Below are 18,727 nucleotides of genomic sequence, written 5' to 3'. Positions count from 1 at the left end.
ACAGAGTGGTGGATGATATAACCTGGCTGGCTGGTACGTTTATTACTGGGAAGCATCCTGAAGATTTTTTTTTTTTTATGTAGATTGTGAGCCCCATATAGAGCTCACAATGTACATTTTTTCCCTATCAGTATGTCTTTGGAGTATGGGAGGAAATCCACGCAAACACGGAGAGAACATACAAACTCCTTGCAGATGTTGTCTCTGGCAGGATTTGAACCCAGGCACCCAGCACTGCAAGGTTGCAGTGCTAACCACAGAGCCACCATGTAGCCCCGCATCCTGAACATTTTTGGACACTGGACACCATAAAACAGCAGATGACTGTTCTCCTTAGAGAGTCAGAATGTCTCTTATTCATTTCCCAACTCAAACGCTATGTTTTACATATTTCCTTCTCTGCCATTCCTGATGGCAAGTCAACATGCAGCTAGGTGTCTTTAGAAGACATGGCATCCTTAGTGGTCAAGCTTGTCACTGTCTTCAGATATTTAGGAACAAGCTTACTGAGCAAGATAATAAGTTTGGGCGATGTAGTTGCTTTTATCCAACTTCTGCTGTGGTAGCAGCTTTGTGTTTCGTCCACATTCAGCCTTTGGCAGAAAGCTTCTGTGGCCAAAGCCTCACAGATGATACGTGTACCAGAGATATCTACAAAGGCTTTTCTATCTTTTTGTCTTGTAAAATCACACTTTGAATAGGATCCATATTATAAACCGCAGCTGGCCGTCCTTCACACTCTGTGCCAAAATGTCCTGCAACTGTTCTTTATTGTTGGGCCGAAAGGATTTTCATCTGTCAAATGGAAGTAGCAAGTCTGTGTTGTTTTTCGTGTCTTCTGTCTTTTCTTTGAAGAACAAGAAGCCCTTCAAAGCTTTGTACACTCTTGTAACCCAAATGGTATGAGTTAGACAGGCGAACGTCTCCTAATGCATTGTAATCTTCCATAGGTGGCATCTAATTTCCATAATATCATGGCCAAGGTTGACATGCTGGATATCTTGTAAAGCGAGGCTTTTTTCTAAGACCTCGGAGAGATCTTGTGACATGGTATAGGATCTGATCTCCCCCTGCCCCTTCTATTGCCCGTTTTAATTCTGCAGCAAATAGGATAAAATAGTCACAATCCAACGGCGGCGTCTAATCTTCAAGGTAATGCCCGTCATCCTATTATGCTCTTTAAATTCCAGATTGAGTTGGCAAAGCCGCATCTAACTTAAAAGCTCATTGAACACCAGTGCCGATTGTTACCCGCTGCAGAGCCCTGCCAGGAATTGTATGAAAGCTCCGGATGTGCAAATTAAGATCTGCAGATCAAAGATATTTCCATTTCATTGCAGTTTGAGGCATTGTTTATGTATTGTGTATGTAGTCAGGTGTGCGACAGAAAATACATTGCTCACAATATATACTATTATACCTTCTCCACTTTTTTAGAAGCCTGTACCTTCCCATATTCCTGCTTGCAGATCAATTAAAGGGAAGGTGTCGCCATAAAATGACCTGTATATTAAACCAAGTCTTTATGTTAAACCTTTTCACTATCTGATTTTAATAAATTGGTGATACCTTCCTTTTGATGTTTGTGAAAAAAATGTCTGCGCTAATGCGGTATATGGTAGAAAGGTAGGGGGGTGATGCAGCTGCAGTTTGCTCCCTGTATTAGGGACATTGCATGCTGGGAGAGCGAAGTGGGAGCAGAATTGCAGTGACATGTGATAGGCTCTGTGTATGCCGCTATACAATGTGTGGGCTGCCGAAAACTACATGAAAGTAAGTTTGCCCACTCTGAAAGCAAGGAAGGAGAAGTAATACAGTAAGTGGAGCCAGGCAATGAAGTGGAAAAAGGCACAAAATTTGCAGGTCGGGCACAAAATTTCTGGCTGCACTGCACAATGTGCACCCTTTAAAATTTCCTATGTCAATTCTATCTATCCATCCTTCTATAGTCGTATAATGTGGTTGGCGCTCTTCACTCCGGTTTTCATGTTTGTGTTGATGACAAGTGTATGTACACAGTAGAGAGCGCGTATTGTGATGGTGGTAAGTAGCTTGACAATATTATACATCGTGTAATCGGATCTTTGCTGCACAATGTCTGGATCTGAATACAAGCTATATTACAGTGGATAAAACTTTCATGTATATTTTAATGTATCACTTCTACATTATGAAAAATTCATGGCGTTGCTCGTCTTCCATTACATTCATTTTCTTAAAACATTAAATGATTCGCAAAGAGCATTGTAAGGTGTGAGGTAACAACCCATCTACCCCACCAGAAACCTATCACTTGTCACGTTATTTAACCCCTATCATGTGTTTCTTATTATTTTGAGTGCTGGATGTGTGTAAACAATACAAACTCTTTACTATGCATGGAGCAGCTCTCTCTCCCCTCTCCTAGCAGGAAGTCCTAGCATCACTTCAAGTGAAATACTTGTACATGCACAGTCTGCTGAGTATAGCCAATGTATTGTGTCAGTCCCTAATTTTCTATTTGACTAAAGCATTTTCTGTAGGAATGAAGGTAAAATAAGCAGAATAAGGATACAGTAGTCCTCTAATATTTTTGTCTGTGCAGGTAGACAGAAAAAAATGGGATAAAGTGTAATGTATTGGTCCTTGAGTTATTCTTGGTCAGCTTAGTTTCAAAGGAACTTTTGAATGATAGTTATACCTTTTTACACTGGCATATGGGATCGCTGGTTACTAGCTATTTATTTATCATTTATCTGCGTTTCTGCTACGTGGGTCCTGCCTGCCATTTCTGTTTCTGACTGACCATTGCTGTCAGCCATTTATGAAGGAGTTGGAGCAGGTGTCAGTCAGCGGTTTGGCCTATCGACTCCGCAGTCCTAGTAGCCATATTGGTGACCAGGCATGCGAGCAGTAATGGTGACATTTCCTGCCAAAGCTCTTACTACTATTATAGTGATGAATGTCCTGACAGTATTTTATCTGCGTGTTCTTGCTGAATGGACGGTTCTTTCTTTGGACAGTGCACTTCTTTTCAGATGACCAGGACAACATGTTGTCTTTGCTTCCTCAGGGATATATGTTAGTAAAGCGACGTGGCACCGTGTAATAGCAGGTTTGGGTTCTTTCTTGCACTGGTGTGTAATTCAGATTCCCCTTTCCAAACTAGATTATAGAGTATTCCTGCAAAATAATGGTACTTTGTAAATTGCTTTTGTGCAGGTAGGCAGGTTGTATATGACACGTTCCTCGCTGGTAACACAGGGGCCGCTGTTGGCTATACAGACATCGTAGGGAACCTTTTTGTCCACTCCAGACACATTTGCGGTACTGTTTTGGCACACAGGTGAAGAGGTTCCATTGTATGAATCATTCCTTCAAATATTGCTGAAAATGGCTTTGTGGTCTCTTCTGGTTGAAAAGGAAGATTTGGGTATATTGCAGAAAATGAGGAGAGAAGAACAAGCAGGAATGGTCATGTACACACGGGTTAGAGGTTGTCATTCTGTTAGCCATATTCTTTAGCTGGAGTGTAGTTCTCATGATAACTAATATCATTATTACATAGATATTGTAGTAACGGAGAAGTCCCATACACACGACCACCCATGTGGGGGTCCATGAGCCTAGGGCAGAACCCAGGACAGGTTCTGCTTTATGGCCTGGGTAAAAACAATCGCAACCAGTGACTGGGTTAACTTGGTTCCCATTCTGTAGTCTTTTTGCTGAGAACTAGTGGGGCTAGCATTGGCGTTGTGATAGGATCTAGGGTTGCAAAAAAAGGGTCTGCTTTCTTATTTCAGATACTATGCCACTCTTGTCTGCAGGTTGTGTCTAGTATTGCAATTCAACATAATTTACTTAATGTGGGAAAATTGCAGTACCATATACAGTCCATAGACAAGAGTGGCGCTGTTTCTAGAAGAAAAAAATCTAATTTTGGAAATCCCCAATAGTAGTTATTGTAGCATTGAGAAGAAGCGTAAACTAAAGTCTGTGGGATTACGTAGCTGTCGGCTGAATCTACAAGAATCTACAAGATTAGATATTATTAGACTGTGGCTGTAGCTAAATGGTTAAATGAATTAGTAGCGCTATAAAAAGTTGAGTGTAGCCCTGGCCTTAGAAATCCTCCATATAGATCTGCTGTAATTTCCCTGTCTGTCACCATACTCTCACACCTGGCTTTAGGAATTCACCCCAAGGTTAGAAGTGCGATTCATTTGTTCGTGCCTTGTCTAAGTGACATGAAGGGTAGTCTGTGTTGCATCTTATCATGTGAGTGTGTCACCAGATCATAAGAGACATGTATTAGGGATTATGTACTCGAGGATGTTTGATCCAGTTGTTTGAAAGGGCTGACTGTTGCACATGTGGTATATTTGTTGCAACAAAATACAGCACAATGCAAATGAATGGGTTTTGCTCTGTTACGTTTGTTCCGGAATTCTAAATCATTGGCTTTATTCACCTGATGGTGCAAAACAGGCGTGTGATGGCTATTTTCGGAAGACACAGCCATTTTTAAAATGATGAATGTCTATTTGTATGTGGTTGGTTTATTTATTTATTTGGACCATGTTCAACAACCATCAAATAAAACCCGACATGTTTTATCCTTGTCTGTTTTGATGAACCTACATGGAGCCATGTGAATAGACTCATAGACTTTCATGGGGTTTAAAGCAGCCGTTCAAAAAAACCCCCAACAAAACCTGTTATTATTCACTGTCATGTGAATAAGCCTCTTCAATGGCCATTAACTGAACGACAAAGCCATTTTCCAAGGCACTGTTGTGTGAATGAGGCTTTAATGATCCCAAATCCCTGTGCCAAATGACCCCAGCAGCCAGTCACAGGCTTCAGCAGTCACATCCTTGCAAATGGCAAGTGATTGCTGTGACATGTTGTTTGTGAAGAGGTCATCGCTGAGGTCTATCATTGGCTGTAGGGGTCATCTGGAACAAACTGGACGTCACTGCCGTCACCGGACAAACCCTTTCAATGTAATCTGCTTGCTCTGTGTGAATAATACTTGACATGTTGTACTACTATTTCTGGTGGTGCTCTACTATATTACTATACTGTAGTGTGTATGGAATTAATCTACATGGTGTTTGCTGTCTGATGAATGTGCCACACCTATTGAATTTTGCTAGGATGTGCCTGACATCGCTTACTACTACTATTCCATGGAGAAAAATAGAGGCCTTTAAAAAAAAAAATATTATTAAATATTCAACTTTGTCCCAAATCTACTTGTACCCTTTGTTTTAATTTTATTTATTTAATCAGAAGAGGTTCTTCAGCAGCTGCAGTACAATTATATCCTGCAGATGTAATAAAACAACTTGGCACAAGTTTCAGATGCTGCAGTTTTAGAAAAAAAGAAAAAGATATGTCTTTTTAGAAAGAGCTGCTGCAGTGACTGAGATGCCACAGATACATAAATACATATACACTCACCGGCCACTTTATTAGGTACACCTGTCCAACTGCTCGTTAACACTTAATTTCTAATCAGCCAATCACATGGCGGCAACTCAGTGCATTTAGGCATGTAGACATGGTCAAGACAATCTCCTGCAGTTCAAACCGAGCATCAGTATGGGGAAGAAAGGTGATTTGAGTGCCTTTGAACGTGGCATGGTTGTTGGTGCCAGAAGGGCTGGTCTGAGTATTTCAGAAACTGCTGATCTACTGGGATTTTCACGCACAACCATCTCTAGGGTTTACAGAGAATGGTCCGAAAAAGAAAAAACATCCAGTGAGCGGCAGTTCTGTGGGCGGAAATGCGTTGTTGATGCCAGAGGTCAGAGGAGAATGGCCAGACTGGTTCGAGCTGATAGAAAGGCAACAGTGACTCAAATAGCCACCCGTTACAACCAAGGTAGCCAGAAGAGCATCTCTGAACGCACAGTACGTCGAACTTTGAGGCAGATGGGCTACAGCAGCAGAAGACCACACCGGGTGCCACTCCTTTCAGCTAAGAACAGGAAACTGAGGCTACAATTTGCACAAGCTCATCGAAATTGGACAATTGAAGATTGGAAAAACGTTGCCTGGTCTGATGAGTCTCGATTTCTGCTGCGACATTCGGATGGTAGGGTCAGAATTTGGCGTCAACAACATGAAAGCATGGATCCATCCTGCCTTGTATCAACGGTTCAGGCTGGTGGTGTCATGGTGTGGGGAATATTTTCTTGGCACTCTTTGGGCCCCTTGGTACCAATTGAGCATCGTTGCAACGCCAAAGCGTACCTGAGTATTGTTGCTGACCATGTCCATCCCTTTATGACCACAGTGTACCCAACATCTGATGGCTACTTTCAGCAGGATAATGCGCCATGTCATAAAGCTGGAATCATCTCAGACTGGTTTCTTGAACATGACAATGAGTTCACTGTACTCCAATGGCCTCCACAGTCACCAGATCTCAATCCAATAGAGCATCTTTGGGATGTGGTGGAACGGGAGATTCGCATCATGGATGTGCAGCCGACAAATCTGCGGCAACTGTGTGATGCCATCATGTCAATATGGACCAAAATCTCTGAGGAATGCTTCCAGCACCTTGTTGAATCTATGCCACGAAGAATTGAGGCAGTTCTGAAGGCAAAAGGGGGTCCAACCCGTTACTAGCATGGTGTACCTAATAAAGTGGCCGGTGAGTGTAAGGTCAGAATAAATGCAAACTCTAGAACTACAACTTATTTACTGAGGTCGGGCCACAAAACTTGGCTTGTGTATCGTCCAGAGTTACTGGCCCTAACTCAGCTCAGTTGAACTGAACTTGGTTGGACTGAGTTGCATTAGGGCAGGAAAATCCTACTGATGGACTGAGGGTGAGTGCGACATATTAAGTCTTGCCCACTTGTCGGACAGGATGCAGAAACTTTCAGGGTCAGTGCACACGGGAGTTTTTTGGCGTTGATTTTGTCGCTGAATCCGCCTCAAAAATGTTTGGCTTTTTTTGGAGGCTGATTTTTGAGGCAAACTCAGCGTCAAAATCAGTGCCAAAAAACTCTGTGTGCACTGACCCTCAGATAGTTACATGCACACTACCATTGAGACATTAACACAAACATCTCCTAGGCCTGGACATGGTGTTTTCTGAAGGAGATCGCTACTCTAGTCATAGTGTTGCAGTAGCATGCCGACTTAGCGTGCCTGGCCATATACATCTGTTCTAGATTATTTAATATTATAATGAGGGATTTCCATGGGACGTCCATAGTTTCACTACATAAATATAATGGGAGTGGAGTAGAAAATAAATGTTGGTTATATATAGTGACAGTTATGGGAACCAAATGGGAAACTTAACTTTTAATATGAAAACAGCTTTTCTCTATGGGACTTGCTTGTAATTGCAGCGTTTGATAATTAGCGTCTGATTGGCAACATAGACTCCTCAGACGTCCGTGACCTGTTGCACTCGCCCATAGAGTTCTATGGGCGAGTCCGTGCAGTGCTGCAATTCACGGCCATTACGGACATGTTCTATAAATTGCGGACCACAGTTGCGGCCCGGCCATACCATGGATAAAATATCCGGTGGTGTAGGAGGCCGCATTGAATATAATGTGTCCGCAAATGGTCCGCAATTGAAAACCCTCAATTGCGGACCATTTGCGGACTTACATTATGGCCGTGTAATGCTGATCAGCAACTTGCGGACCGTACATTCAATACGGTTGTGTAAGACCAGCCTAAGGCTTGATGTCCTAGTATCACAGCCGCATACTAGCCTAGTTGGAGGCCAGGAATTGTCTGTGCAATTCGATTTTGTACCTTGAAGTAAGCACAAAAGAATAATTTGGCAGCTAAACATTCTAAGGTTGGCATTTCTTCATTTTAACAAGGTTGGAAGGATTTGTATGAGTCTGGTCAACAAAAAGACTGGGTTGTCTCTGGTCCCCACAAAACAGGCTCACTCATAGCTTTTGTTCAGCCAAAATAGTATCCACCAAACAAGGATCATCTTTGGAAACAAAGATCAGGGACAAGGATGACACTGAAGTATGCGTTTAATCAACCAATAATTGGGTACTATTAAGGTTTGCTCTATATGACCTCCATGTAGGGGAGTCTACATCCTTACAACTATTGCATGGAACACCAAGTACCTCATTTTTTTTATTTTTTTAAAATCACCACACTATGCAAAAAAAAGGTTGCTGACCCTTGCTATATACACTATTTCTCTGTAGGCTCCAGCTCTAATTCTCAGTTGTCCTTGAACTGATGGAGACCAGCTGCGATGATGTCTCCCCTACACTGCAGCCACAGTCTATCTATTTATTGATTTAGATAGCACTAACATATTCTGCAATGCTTTGCCGAAATTGTCATCACATGACAGTATTCATGTAAATAAAGCACTTTGGGTGAGATAGAAAACTTATTACTAGGTGCAGCACCATGCATCTTATTGATGGTATATCTTGCAATGTCTGTTGGGGAAGAGCTCACATTTTTCTCCATTTACAATATGTTATTTATTGTATTATATATAATTATTTTACATGTACTATTACATCTATTTATGTTTACTTGTTTTCAGTATATTTGCTTACAGTTGCAAGTGGGAATTCCCCAAGCCATCTATCCCAGTATTCCGGTGTAGATGTTTTGTGGCAAATCTTTGGTGCATGGCTTTCTTGTGCAAAGATGAGCCACATTGTTGCTTTTGTGCCCCACTCGACACTTTTTACCTAAGTGGGTAGAGTTGGGGCGGAGAGTCCAGCAGATTTATTATAGCACACTCTAGATAACTTGTGTAAATCTACGCTAATTTCTGACTTTCATAGATTTCACTTTTGTTACACAGGAGCACGTCTGAACCATTAAGAGGCCCAAGCCTCTTATTCTTTAGGGCACATCTCCTGCCATCCGGGGGTTTCATTAAGACTGTCAAAGAGAATGGCATTCTTAATAAATCCTACCCCCTTTCCCATTATCACTATACATAGATCACTGGTAATAGCTTTATGTTGGTGACTGCCCATTAGATTTTTCCATTCAGGAACCTGCAGAGAAGACGAGGTTGCACATTGTGTTGATTCCAAACACCAGCTGAGGCCATGGAAACTCTGTCTACATTTTACATTTCCTTACCAACTATGAGTCATTTCAATTCTGTTCATTATATTGTGTACAATGCTCCATATTGTGTCCTCCATGTAAAGCCCTTCAAGGGAACTGTATCTGACCCTTATTTTCCTTGACTATAACAATGTTTCAGTATGACTTGTGCTGTTGTGGTACATTACTGTTATTTCTCATTGTTCTGTAATGCTTGGATCCTTGCTCTGGATTACACAATGTCATTTGTACACTTGTATTGAGAATATAGAACTCGTCGGTTTCTTGTATTTTGAGCATTTCTCATGTCATAAAGCATAATGCACTTGTCAACCTTCTTCACAGTCTGTGCTTGACGGAGTCTCGTTTTCCCCACAGCGTGTCTTCTGCAGGCTGAGCTGGTGAACTATGAGCGGGTTAAGGAATACTGCCTGAAGGTTCTTAAGAAGGAAGGGGAGAACTTCAAGGCCCTGTACAGATCTGGAGTAGCCTTTTACCACTTGGGAGACTATGACAAAGCACTGTTCTACTTGAAGGAAGCCAAGAGCCGGCAGCCAACAGGTACAATTACTTAAATGTCCTGCAGTGTAAATGTTGAGCTTGTGGAGTACCACTTTTCCAAGGCTAGTTTTCTTGAGTGAGGTCTGAAGTGCCCGTGATAAGACTTGTCTAAAGACGTCTTTATTTGGAAATCACTGGAAGAGTGGAAGCGACACTGATAACCTTTACACATTCCTCCCTTCCCCCATATCTGCTTGGAATCCTGACCATTACTTTTGATAGCTCAACCACTTTATGCCCTTTGGCCAGTTCCTTTTTGCTCCTTCTTTACTTACTATGTGGGGCCTGTAGAGGTGGAGAGCCCTGGACAAGGCTACAATATTCATCAAGAAGGGGATAAAAGCCTCCTATGTATATTATACGTCTACAGTTTCTAAAACCGGATCTGTGGGTAAACAGTAGAATTGAATTCATCTGTTTATAGTGAAAAGATTCTGCCCACTCCGACCCCAATATTCCCTTTGCTGACAGTACTATAAACAATTACTTGGGATGATGGAGGTTTTCAGCCTTCTATCACGGTGAAGCTGTACTGTCATACTAGTGACTTTGCCAGCTCATTGAAATTGCAATTTCCCTGCCAGGATTTGATGGATGTTATGGTTTGCTATTTACATTCTTTATCCTCTGCTAACTGTCTCCTAGACACAAAGGGTCACTCGAGAGCCAAAAAGTTGCACAGACCTTCTACTGCTTGCAATACAATCCACAGTGTGCTTCAGTATTACACTGGTCAGATAGTCACCCATCAAACAGCAATGGCTCATATTAAGGATATGTTTAATCCCCCTTTACAATGGATCTGTCATCAGACTATGCTCTGGGCAGGTCCACTCCTTCAAAGTGGTACAAAAATATATTTTGCCATTTTTTTGGCGATGGGAGTGATCAGAAATATACTGTGCCTGTTTAGAGGAATGAGTATATAAGTAATCTATGGTCATGCCACTTTTTATAGTGTCTTGCTTCTTTGGGTAATAGAGTAGGGTCCCAGGTGGGTCATATGGAAATGATCGGTTCTGGTGAAACATTTCTTTTAAAGCATATATTCACTTTTATAAATAGAGCCTGAAATTGGAGTTTACATTTTATTTATTTATATATCTTTAAATGTAGATTGTCAGCCCCACATAGAGCTCACAATGTACATTTTTCCCTATCAGTATGTCTTTTGGAATATGGGATGGAAATCCATGCAAACACGGGGAGAACATACAAACTCCTTTCAGATGGTTTTTTGCCCTTGGCGGGATTTGAACACCAGGACCCCAGCGCGGCAAGGCTGCAGTGCTAACCACTGAGCCACCGTGTTGCCCCCCTGAGTTTACATTTTATATGGCTGGGGTATGCCATCACTTTTTGATCAGTGGGGCATAGACCATTTGAAACCGACATGATGGGAATACGTTGCTGGTTTAATACTGTGCTCCATTCACTATTTTCCCCCATATATCGCCTCTTACTAACTGGCTGTGCAAGGAGAACCATAGCAAGGTGAGCTCTTTTAGTGAATAGTCATTCCTGTATACTTCGAGTTGAGCGTGCAAAATACCCCTTTTTATTGTAAGGTCTTCCTGAAGCTCAATAATAATTATAACCATGCTTAGTCCATGTATTAGTTAGAACAATGAGTGTAATGCAGAACTATGTCTCCCCAGCATCGCATATTTCCATCATGTCACAGCTGTCAGGGTCCCATGGGGACTAGTTTATTCAGAACTGGTTAATCTCTAGACACACTGAGCACTGTCACTATGGGATCCCTTCTGAATAGATGGTGTATGAGGAGAAAATAATCTTATAAGCTTTCATAGGAAAATATGGAGTTATTTTATCCCCTTACTGTAAGTGATGGAGAGGAGCCTAGTGATGCTGGAGTATATTATACAAGTAATGGATCATATCCTATGATTTTATAAATGGGGTTTTGTAAGGGGGTATTCCAGTGATTAAAAGTTATCACCTATCCACAACTGTCTAACCCCTGTGACCCCAAATGATAAGAACACACCAAAGAGACCCAAGATCTGGAGCTCAGCTCTTATCTGCAGTCCCATAGAAGTGAATGAAATGCAGGGTGCATGCATGAGTCCTATGGATGGGGATAATGTGAAATTACCAGAATACCCCTTTAAAGAGAAAAAAACAAAACAAACAACATATCAAAAAAATTTTCTTACTCTAGGTGGAGTTTAGCTGTCATATGATTGTGTGTACCCAAAAATGGATACCTACATAAAGAAATGTAGCTAATATACGGCTGATCCAAAAATATGTTATTATGTACAGTTGGTTAATATACAAATACCATGCATTAACCATGTTCTGTGGGGGTCGGACACCTGTGAGCCCCATCCATTAGCTGTTCTCAGCACCTGATGCACAGAGAATGGAGCAGAAAGCAGACAGCGCTGTTCTTTGTGCAGTGGCAAAACTAGGTCACGGCACCATAGTTCCCATTTAAATTAAAGGGAGCTGAACTGCAGTACTAGGTCTGGCCACTACACAGAGAATAGCACTGTCCGCTTCCTGTTCCATTCATTGTCTCTGCGCTGAGATGAGAAAAACATGGATACTTTTTTTCAGAAATAGTTCCATGATATATTCCTGGTATCACAACCCAGGGTCAAGAGTGGTCCTTTATCTGGAAGAAGGTGTATATTTTGTTTAATCTTGTAAAACCCCTTAATAAAGGGCAGGGATCTACACTAAACTTCGCTTCACATTCTCTTTTTTTTATTTCTCTTGCTGCCTTAGTAGCATAGAACCTGTTCTGAAATTCCCCTTCTTATTACTAAGGAGGAGACTCCAGATTTATCAGCGTGAAGAAAATATTTTACGCTGAAAGGGTGCAAGCCCTAAATTCCAAGAAATGAGTCAGATAATGAACTGGAAAATACAAGCCCTCGAACAGAACCTTGTAGATGTGTTCAGGGGATCTTTAGTGAGGATTGGAAACATGTCTATGACCTCATGCAGAAAATGTCCGGGCTGTTCCACATTATTGTGTACTTATATGTAGAGCTCAGATCTTGTTACTTCCACAGGGGTAACGGAACTATTTTGACAAATGACAATGTGAATAATGTATCATGGAAATAAAAAATTTGGGAGGGATTTTTTTTTAATTTGTAATATTTTTTTACAACCGCAAAAAAAAAAAAAAAGAAAAGTAAAAACTGTATAAATCACATCATAAACTCCATTGTCATGCATATTCATCTTATACAGAATATTAATGATCTGTGTGACTAAGGCTGACCGTACACTTTAGAGAGCTGTCAGCCTAATGTGTGGGTGGGGGTTCTCTCTGGGGAGAGGGGAAGACTACTCCAGCAGCAGATTATCTCCTGTGAGAAGCAAAGGATCGGACATGTTAAAGGGTACCAGAGTTTTTGTGAAAAATGTGCCAGATGTTACTGAGCAATCTGTTCTATAACTATAAGCCTTAATATGTTGTGTCCTATCAGTTTTTCTGCTGCTAATAACCCCATTATGGCTGCTTCACATTTTGCATTTCCATATAAAGCTTTGAGCGTGTACAATACGGATCAGTCTGCACATCACCCTATCCATTACTACGACTAACTTATTTACAAGCAATTCTGCCAGGAGTTACTGTACAGTAGCAAACAAATTGCTGAGAAAACATAATATAGGAGATCCAGGGACACTGGACTGCAAATACAAGGCAGGATCCAGATCACCGTGCTTCCGTCTTAATGTCTCATGTCTCTATGGACGGACTTTCCGTAGTAACTGGGTGTGAACAGCAAATTATCTAGAAGGGCAATACGTAGTGTTAGGAACTTTTAGAGAGTATTTTCAGCAATGTTTTTAAATAAAGTACTTACATTTTAGTCCAGAAGTTGTCAGAAATTTTTTTTTACTATTTCAGTCCCAACTGCCCTATACTTATTCTGCTTGGGTTTGGCCATTATTATTCCAATGTGTATGTGTGTATGGCCATTTTAATACAAATGTAGATTACAACATGTAGCACATTCCTTTATCTGGCACAATGCCACTTACAGATGGGAGTGGTGCCCTCTGGTAATAAGGAGTGTAAAGACTCTGCAGAAGAGGTCAATACTTTGCTTATATATGTAGTAGTTACCTTTTGCAGATTTTTTTTTTTAAAGAAATGTATCTATTTTATTATTATTATTATTATTATTATTATTATTACTATTACTATTATTTATTTTTTTTATTTATTTTATTTTTTATTTACGGTAAATGAGGGGCACAGAAAAAATAGGAGATAAAAAACAGGGTCCCCAGCATTCAAACCAATACACTATTAAGAAGGAACATTAGTAAAAGGGGTCAAAGAGGACAGAAAGGTAGTGTAAAGATGAAAAAGAAATGGGAGAAAAGGAAAAAAAACAAGACTTGTTGTTGTTTGTTGTCAGGTCACTAATATATGTATATATATGTAAATGACCAATATTATTCCAAACCGCAAATTAAATTTTATGACTGAAATCTGTCTAATCTGCCAGAAAATGTTAAATTTGCTTCTTTTCTTTTTTTTTTTTTGTCTGACACTCATTGTTGTCCAGCAGTCCTCTCCAAACTCCCTTCCAGATACAAGGGAACTACAACTCTCACCATGCCCTGATAGCTGTCATTGCAAACTAGAATTTGTGGTTTAGGTTTGAATCTGTACTGTGTGCATGAGGCCTTGGAGCATGTACACACCTGTATTAATATTACACTACTATTGACTAATACTATTGTTTATATGTATGGGTTCGGAGATGCGTCATAAGCCATAATGCCCTTCTATATCTGCACACCAGGCAGATCATAAATGTTGCTGACTTTTGACCACATTTCAGATTTTTCCAGGGACTAAAGGCCATTTTGGGTACCTAAAATAAAAACAGAACTATGTCAAAGTCATTCAGTAACCTGTGCCTACATGTTTATGAGTCCGTAGCATTGAACACCTAACAGGCAGACACATACCAAGGGATAGATACTTGGCATAGGTTATATATAGAGCAGCCATGTGACTGCCGGCCGAAATAGCAGAGCAGACTTAGGCCTAGGTATGTGCATTCCACCATATTCCTCATCGTCTTTATTGCTACAAATCTATTTTACCTGAAATCTTTGGGCCTACCTGTCACTGCACATTACAGTATAGACCTAAATGTTAATGTTACTCTTAGTCAGTGGCGTAACTAAAGTCCTGATGCAGTCTGTTGTCCGGGGCCCCCTACTTCATGCCTACAGCGAATTCTGGATAGTGATGGTTACAGGTAGGAAGGAGTTTAATCCACCTTAGTGTGGTTAGGGTAATCTGTGGGTGTCCTTTTGCTTATGGGTCAGATGGAAGCTGGTACCAGTGCTTGTGGGCACCCTAAGGCTCCTGGGTCCGATGCGACTGCACCCCCTCAAGTTACGCCCCTGCTCTTAGTGCTGACACCCATTCCAAACGTAAAGGAATATTCCAATCTTGAGAAATAATTTCCAACAAAACCATGCACAATTAAAATCTATACATACATATATATTTATATATGTACATTATACATTTTTACATACATCACATAGTGTATATATTTTGCTTTACATTTATTGTACAGCTCAAGTTACGTAATTTTTTGCATTTGTGGCTACAGCTGAATATTCTGATCTCCTGTCTACATTGGGCAGTGCATTGTGGGAGATCAATTTACTATTTAGGGCTCATTCACACAAAGTTTTTTGGTGCGGAATCTGCCTCAAAATCCGCTGCCAAAAAGGGCTCCCATTGACTTCAATGGGAACCGCTCGCTCCTTTTTTCTGCTAGCTAGTAGAGGAAAAAAGAAGCGACATGCCCTTTCTTCCCACGGATTCCGCGGCTGACTCAGCCGCGGCGTCCACAGCGCAAGAGTCCCTCCGAATTCATTCCATTAATTCGGGCCTAATCTGGAGCGGAATGCCGCGACAGGATATCGGTGCAGTGCATGGAATGTTCACACGTGGAATGCAAATTCCGCCATGTGAACATACCCTTAGACAGAGCTAAGTAGTTGGTCACATGTCTGACAATGAGTAGAGATAGGGCTTTCTGTTTCCACAGACAACCTACAGACTGTAACTTCTTAGGATATATTACTAAGTTATAGGAACTATTACATTCCTGTGAGCTGATGTTGTACCCTTCCATGATTTGTCAATGCTGGCTGTATTTTACAGCACCATCCCTGGCCATTTGACCCCTTACATGCCATGCTCAATTCCAATTGCTGCATGTAAATTGTCACCAACATTTGCTAAAAAAATTTTTAGTGTTAGAAAACGTATCTAGGGTTTTCTTCATTTCATATAATTGGTCTAAATTTGGAGTATTCAGAAGTGACATATGCTATGGCATGCATACAGTGAAAGACATATGTTATCTATAGGCCCCATGGGAAGAAAAAAAACTAACAATTTAGGAAAGCAAAAGCGGTATAAAAAAAAAAGACCCCAAAACGTATACCTGCCTTGCAGATGCCAAAACGTAAATGACTGCTATAGTTTTGGTTGCTATGGGCTGACCTTATATTCATGCGATCCTTTCTAATATCTCTCCATCTTTGCTATTTTTTGTCTTTCCACAGATACCAACGTCATCCGGTACATCCAGTTGGCGGAAATGAAGCTCAGTAGATGTTCCCAAAGAGAAAAGGAGCTATCTTAAATGAGAGAACCATTTGCCAATGGGATCACATGACTGTTTCATCACTGCGAGCTGTGCGGGTCAGGCGTCCGGTATCACTGACCAGTTCCACTGCTTTTTATTGTTTTGTTTTGGGGTAACTTGCTGGATGCATCTCTGCTTAAGTACCCTGAATCCTTACTGCCAAGAGGGCCGGGAGACTCAAAGGACTTGGAAATGTAATGTCCTGTATGTGTAATTCTGTCCATTGCTGCAGTGCACCCTGCCACTGGCTTGTACCTGCTGTGAAAAAAAGGGAAGGAGGGTGACGAGTGCAGATTTTTATTTTTTAAAAATCTGCCTAATGTCCAAACTGTTGACGTTGAAAGGGTCTCGTGCATCATGCAAAACCTTTCCAGCCTGGCTTGATTCCTCCTTCACTTTAGACACCGCAAGCTATTTTTATAGATCTATAATTGTTAGAAACACTTCTAAGGGAGAAAGCTACATGCCAATTATGTAAGGATGGAACGTGCAGAGCAGAGGTTGGAAGCGGGCACTTTAATAATGGCAGCTCTCTCCTCTTGATTACAGAGTATATCCGTGTGTGCAAATTGTCGTCTCGACCTGCCCACATTCCAGTTGCCGTACGCTAACCATTAAGCGATGATTATGGGGAGCTGCCGTGTGTTAACATTACCGTACGTTGCGTCCAACAGAGATGCCAGGTCCTTCATTGCAACAACCTTTTGTAGCAGAGAAAAACTAGAACATTCTAATAGGGAATGAGCTTGTAACATTACATAGAGCTTTCATGGCCGGGCTCCCCGCTTCTGAGCTGCATGTTACAGTTTGTTGTATGCTTTGAAGAATGAGGACTTTGAGCCAGGACACATACCTGACAACCTGTCTTTTTTATGTCAGATCATACAGTTTCTGCCTTTTACTACTGCAATAGCCCGGGCTGGGCTCATTAACTTGAATTCAAGAGGTTCTGTGGAAGACGTGACTACAGCAGAGCGCTAGATGTACTGTTTTCTAATGTATGACCTGCTACAATTCACTTCCTACAACAGATAATGTGATGTTTCGTATTGTCGTCTTTCTATCTTCGGGCATGACAAAGGTCCCATATGGGGATGTACATGTTCTTGTCTGTAGTCCAAGCATAACGTTTCCCATACACTTCAGCTATTCCTCCCTATTCACACCTCACTGAATGTGCATTTATAAGGGTTATAAGCTGCTGCCGCCAGATACCTGCTGTACAGAGGATTGGGCATATTGAAAGCCACTATGCCTGATCTCTATTTCCCATGATATCTGCTGTCTGGTGATTTTGATCTGTCTGGGCTGCTTGAAGGAAACCTGTCACATGGAAAATGTTGTTCAATCTGTAGGCAATGTATTGTAGAGTATAAGAAGCTGAACAGTTTGATAGTTTGTGGGAGAAAATTCAGTACAGCTTGTCATTTACCCATTGAAATCTCTGCACTATCTTTGTTGAGAAAACAAGGAGGCGGTGCGATCAGTGACTGACAGCTATTTCTGTATACACAGTCATAGGGGAGTCTGTCAGTCACTAACAAAACTGCCTCCTGGACTTCTCAGCACAGAACAGAGAGTTCAGCAGATAAATGACATGTTATATCTTTTTTTCACAGCCCAATGCATCAATACCATAACATGTGACAGGTTCCCTTTAAGATGGAGAGAAGGCTATGTATTGTATTGTATTGTATTGTATTATATAGTCTGAATACAGTACATATCGTACAGCCTATATGGGACAGATACCCTTCCGTATTGCTTTCTAGAGGGAAATTCACTCTGACATATGACATCAATTCATACATCTCACTGAATTAATCAAATATTACATGGGCACACCTTTATTACATTTTGCACCGATGAAGTTGGAGAGGTTTGCTGGGGAGGTGAAGATGCTCTTCTCCTTCTGAATATTTGACTGCCAGAATTTCTTTGTTATGTGCGCTATGAGCAGTTGTGCATTTGTTCCACTAGTTTGCGCCTTTTTTTAACCCTTGCCTTTCATAAATGATTCTAAAAATACATTTTCAGCTTGACTACACAAAGTTTTCTCATTTCTTTCCTTTGTCAATTGTAACATGTTACATCTTTTTATATACGACTTTACTACCATAATCGGGCGTAAATTAAAAAGTCAATCTGGTTGATGGGTTGTGCTAAGTAACATACTGTACACAGAATATCTTCTCCTTCGTTTCTTTAGGGAGAGTTATAATAGGCAAATTGTGTTGCCCTTAATGGGGTTTTTGGGATTTGCTAAAAGGGTCCCTTTCCCTTGTCTGAATGAAGATGCAGCCCAAGCATGTCTATTGCCGCCCATTCATTGTCTATGGGATCATTGGATCCCCATGGATCAGTTTGTTATCCTCTATCCTGTAGTTGGGGGATAAAATTAAAACTTGAGCCAACCC

At 41.0% G+C, this 18,727-nt stretch overlaps 1 protein-coding gene across 1 annotated transcript in view; it reads left to right on the top strand.

Moving 5' to 3' along the window:
• The window catches only part of TTC9 (tetratricopeptide repeat domain 9), a 29,189-nt gene extending 10,839 nt beyond the window's left edge, over positions 1-18,350 (top strand). Inside the window, exons 2-3 of the mRNA XM_075282916.1 lie at positions 9,445-9,627; positions 16,228-18,350. Coding sequence (XP_075139017.1) covers positions 9,445-9,627; positions 16,228-16,307 — 263 coding nt within the window. The 3' untranslated portion in view covers positions 16,308-18,350. The remainder of the gene's footprint in view (positions 1-9,444; positions 9,628-16,227) is intronic.
• The last annotated feature ends 377 nt before the right edge of the window (positions 18,351-18,727 follow it).

The sequence above is a fragment of the Leptodactylus fuscus genome, chromosome 7 (genome assembly GCF_031893055.1).
Source record: "Leptodactylus fuscus isolate aLepFus1 chromosome 7, aLepFus1.hap2, whole genome shotgun sequence".
Classification (NCBI taxonomy): domain Eukaryota; kingdom Metazoa; phylum Chordata; class Amphibia; order Anura; family Leptodactylidae; genus Leptodactylus; species Leptodactylus fuscus.
This window is presented reverse-complemented; position numbering and strand designations above follow the sequence as displayed.